The sequence below is a fragment of the Prunus persica genome, chromosome G4, assembly GCF_000346465.2.
Source record: "Prunus persica cultivar Lovell chromosome G4, Prunus_persica_NCBIv2, whole genome shotgun sequence".
Taxonomy (NCBI): Eukaryota; Viridiplantae; Streptophyta; class Magnoliopsida; order Rosales; family Rosaceae; genus Prunus; species Prunus persica.
In genome coordinates, this window is record NC_034012.1 from 24,528,346 (window position 1) to 24,532,573 (window position 4,228).

General features: G+C 38.7%; 1 protein-coding gene across 1 annotated transcript; it reads left to right on the forward strand.

Annotated features, from left to right (window-relative positions):
* LOC18781458 (ammonium transporter 3 member 1) lies at positions 215 to 4,143 on the forward strand. The gene is made up of 3 exons (XM_007211790.2): positions 215 to 1,075; positions 2,299 to 2,584; positions 3,580 to 4,143. Exons 1-3 carry the CDS (start codon positions 407 to 409, stop codon positions 4,104 to 4,106), a joined length of 1,482 nt encoding a protein of 493 aa, XP_007211852.1. The 5' UTR covers positions 215 to 406; the 3' UTR covers positions 4,107 to 4,143.

Genomic DNA, 4,228 nt, shown 5'->3' on the forward strand with positions numbered 1-4,228 from the left:
ACATGGTAGGCAAGCTTAGTTTGCGCTAGGCACGCCCTCAGTGAGTGAGAATGAAGGTATTGAAGAAAGATTCTGCTACTTTTGAGGAAAGATTTACGGGACAGATACTGCATACAGTTGTTGTTGATTTTGATCTATAAAAGTCAAACTGCGCAGCATTAAGACAAATGCCGCCCTAACTAGAATCTTAAATTTTATATGCCAAGTTGCCTGAGCTTTCCTCCAATCATCAAATTGGTCTTCACCCACATCTCCACTTCTCCACCTACCATTTTTATGTTTTTAAAACCCTTATTTTGGATCTTGGCTTTCCCTACACATCGCATGCGTAGAATCGAACCCTTCATTTATAGTTAATAAAAGGCTTCTTCAAGTCTCTGCAGCTCAGAAAGTAGTTAGTTAGGCCATGGCTGCTAGTCCTCCTCCATATAACCCCGTGCCGGTTGCGTACCAGGGAGGTGCCGGCGCGGTGCCAGTCTGGTTGAACAAAGGGGACAACGCATGGCAAATGGTAGCAGCCACACTCGTCGGCCTCCAAAGCGTGCCGGGTCTTGTCATTCTGTACGGAAGCATAGTAAAAAAGAAATGGGCAGTGAACTCAGCTTTCATGGCTCTCTACGCTTTTGCGGCGGTCGTAATCTGCTGGGTGTCGTGGGCTTACAAGATGTCGTTTGGGGACAAGCTCCTACCCTTCTGGGGCAAAGCTGGCCCTGCCTTGGGCCAGAAGTTCCTCATCAACCAGGCAGCTCTGCCAGCGAGCACGCACTACTTCAGCGACCACAAGACTGTGGAGACTGCTGAGATCACACCCTGGTACCCGATGGCGACCATGGTGTGGTTTCAGTGCGTGTTTGCAGCCATTACGCTGATACTGCTGGCGGGGTCGGTGCTTGGGAGGATGAACTTCAAGGCGTGGATGATGTTCGTGCCGCTTTGGCTTACATTTTCGTACACTGTCGGAGCGTTCAGCTTGTGGGGTGGAGGCTTCTTGTTCCATTGGGGTGTCATGGACTATTCCGGTGGTTATGTCATTCATCTTTCTTCCGGGATTGCTGGCTTCACCACTGCTTACTGGGTAAATTAATTAAATAATTAACTACGCTATTGCTAGTTTTGTTTCTCTCCATTAGTCAACGTCTACAGGCCTGGTAATTGTTGATTAAATAGTGCATTAATTCTTTATAATTATAAAATAGTGGCTTTAATTTCTTTCGTTTTTTTCTTTGAATTCAATAATAGCTAAACTCACACATACTATACGGATACTAAGACTCGAACTTAGAACCTTTTCAAATCACCGCTACACTAGAATCAATAGGATTGAATACATATATATATATATATATTCCATAAATACTATACGGATATTAAGACTCGAATTTAGAACCTTTTTAAATCACCGCTACACTAGAATCAATAGGATTGAATACATATATATATATATATTCCATAAAGAATTAATAGGATCAAATTGATGAGATTCAATTACAAGATTCCCTGAAAAGGTGGAAGAAGAAACAAAAAGTCCTCCCTTAGGTTACTTAAATTAAAACTGGCTTCTTAATTATTCAAAAGTATCTGTGGATGAATCATGCATCATCAGAATCCTTAGACTTCGCATCTCATGCCTTAGACTTCGTGCATAGTGATCACATATTTTCTATTCGCAAACTATCTTTTAGAGTAAAGTCTACTAGGTTGGAATATTATTATTTTAATTGGGTTACAAAGTTATAATATTAACGATGATGACCTACAAATAGTTTTATTTTATATGTTGTCCCATTTTTAAATACTATTTTGTCCTATGTATATGGATCACAATATTTGTCAATATGTATAGTTCGGGTTAGGAAACGACAAAATGTTGATATGACTAGTGGATGCATTAATGACGCGTGGATGCATTAACAAGGGTGGACCATATAGATGTGGACATCAAAAATAAAAACAAAAACGAAATTGAATAGATGAAATGCGACAGACGTGGTGTTTCATTTTAAGTTTTTCTAATAACATCTTACGGGAAATCATAGTCTAAATTACTTTAAGTTATTTTAACATACGAAAAGGTTAATGGGTCTAGCCTAGTGGAAAAAAATATTAACTTATAGATCAGTGATTTCAGATTCAAACCCGCATAACACCTTGATAGTGTGTGTATGAAAAATTCCCTCTCTTTTATAGTTTACACTATCGCTTATATTGCAAAATTATATATATACAAAAGAGAGTATTAATTAGTTATTATTGTTTGTTAATTCATGAAAATGAAAATGAAATGGTGATGATGAATAGGTAGGACCAAGGGTGAAGAAGGACAGGGAGAGATTTCCACCAAACAACGTACTTCTGGTGTTAGCCGGAGCCGGGTTGCTGTGGATGGGATGGGCAGGTTTCAACGGGGGAGATCCGTACGCGGCCAACACGGACTCATCCATGGCCGTCCTCAACACCAACATCTGCGCCGCCACGAGCTTCTTGGTTTGGACTTGGCTCGATGTCATCTTCTTTGAGAAGCCTTCCGTCATTGGAGCTGTCCAAGGAATGATCACTGGCCTCGTATGCATTACTCCTGCTGCAGGTACGTATTACATAAGTTCTCAAGTTGACTTTTTTCCAGAGTTAAGCAAAGTTGAATTATATGCCTATGGGTTTAATCTAGTGAAAAAGGAACTTAATTTGGAAAACAATGAGAGTATATGTGAGTAAACTCCTCTCCTTTTCAAACTTTGACCCAAAAAAAAAAACAAAGCAAAGTTGACTTATATTTATCATCCCAATTAATAAAAACAAAATTAATATACTTACTTACTCGTCACAAAACGCATTGCCTTCCATTAATTAATCCAGAAAAATTAAGTTTATTTGACTTTTGACTACTTATATTTACGTTCCCTCACAGACCACGTTCTAGTTCTATTTGGTATCCTACTTGGATCCAATTTTATAAACTCAAAAACAAATTTGAAGTTTAAAACCACAAAAACCCGTTTGATATGCCCCTTTTTAAAAACTCAAACTCAAGAAAAATTCAAAAGCACCCCTTTATTAAAAACAAAAAAAATGAGGTTTTATAGTTTTTTTCTCTCTCCTCCCTCTCCCTGTCTCTTTCTCTCTCCTCTCTCTCTCTCTCTCTCTCTCTCTCTCTCCCCTTTTCTTTTGGAGATTTCAATTTGGGAATTTGGGGTTTCCGATTTTAATTTTAATTTTTTTAGATCTTAAAAATAGTTTGGAATTCAATACCAAAAAGGTTTTTAAATCTTAAAATCACCATTTGAAAACTCATATTTTTAAAAAGAATCATAGTTTTTGAATTTATTTTTTTGAGTAGGATACCAAACAAGGCCAATTTCCTAAAAAAATTCTCATATGGTTCTCTAACGTTTTCTCTAAATATATTTGCATCCCTTTATATATATTATTTAGCCAGTTTATAACAGGAGAGGTGACTCATGGCATGTTGTGTTGACCATGCACAGTCATTTAATTAACCATATTAACTAGCTAGCTTTTATTTTAGTTTTGTTTGTTCATAGACTGATACAATATTATTGTTTAAATATGTAAATTATTTAGGTCTTGTTCAAGGATGGGCCGCTATAGTGATGGGAGTTATGTCAGGCAGTGTGCCATGGTTCACCATGATGATAGTGGACAAGAGGTGGAAACTGCTATCCGCAGTTGACGACACCCTTGGTGTAGTTCACACCCACGCCGTGGCCGGGTTTCTTGGCGGCGTTTTAACGGGGCTTTTCGCTGAGCCTGAACTATGTGCACTCTTTTTGCCCGTCACAAACTCGCGCGGAGGCGTGTACGGAGGCTCAGGAGGAATGCAAATCCTCAAACAAATTGTGGGAGCCCTATTTATCATTGGATGGAATCTTGTGGTCACCTCCATTATTTGCCTAGTCTTACGGTGTATAGTTCCGTTGCGCATGCCGGAGGAACAGTTGCTGATTGGGGATGACGCAGTGCATGGAGAAGAGGCATATGCATTGTGGGGTGATGGGGAGAAGTATGATGTTACTAGGCATGAGCTTTACTCCGATGATACGTCACACGCTCAAAAATATCCATCCAGTGGTGCCACTCAGGTGGTCTAACTCAAAGTTATATATTATTTATGTTCATAATCTGTTCTAAAAAAAAAAAAAAGGGGCCAAAAATGAAAAGAAGAAAAAACGAAGTACGAAAAATAGGTGTTATTGTCAATTATTATCTTATT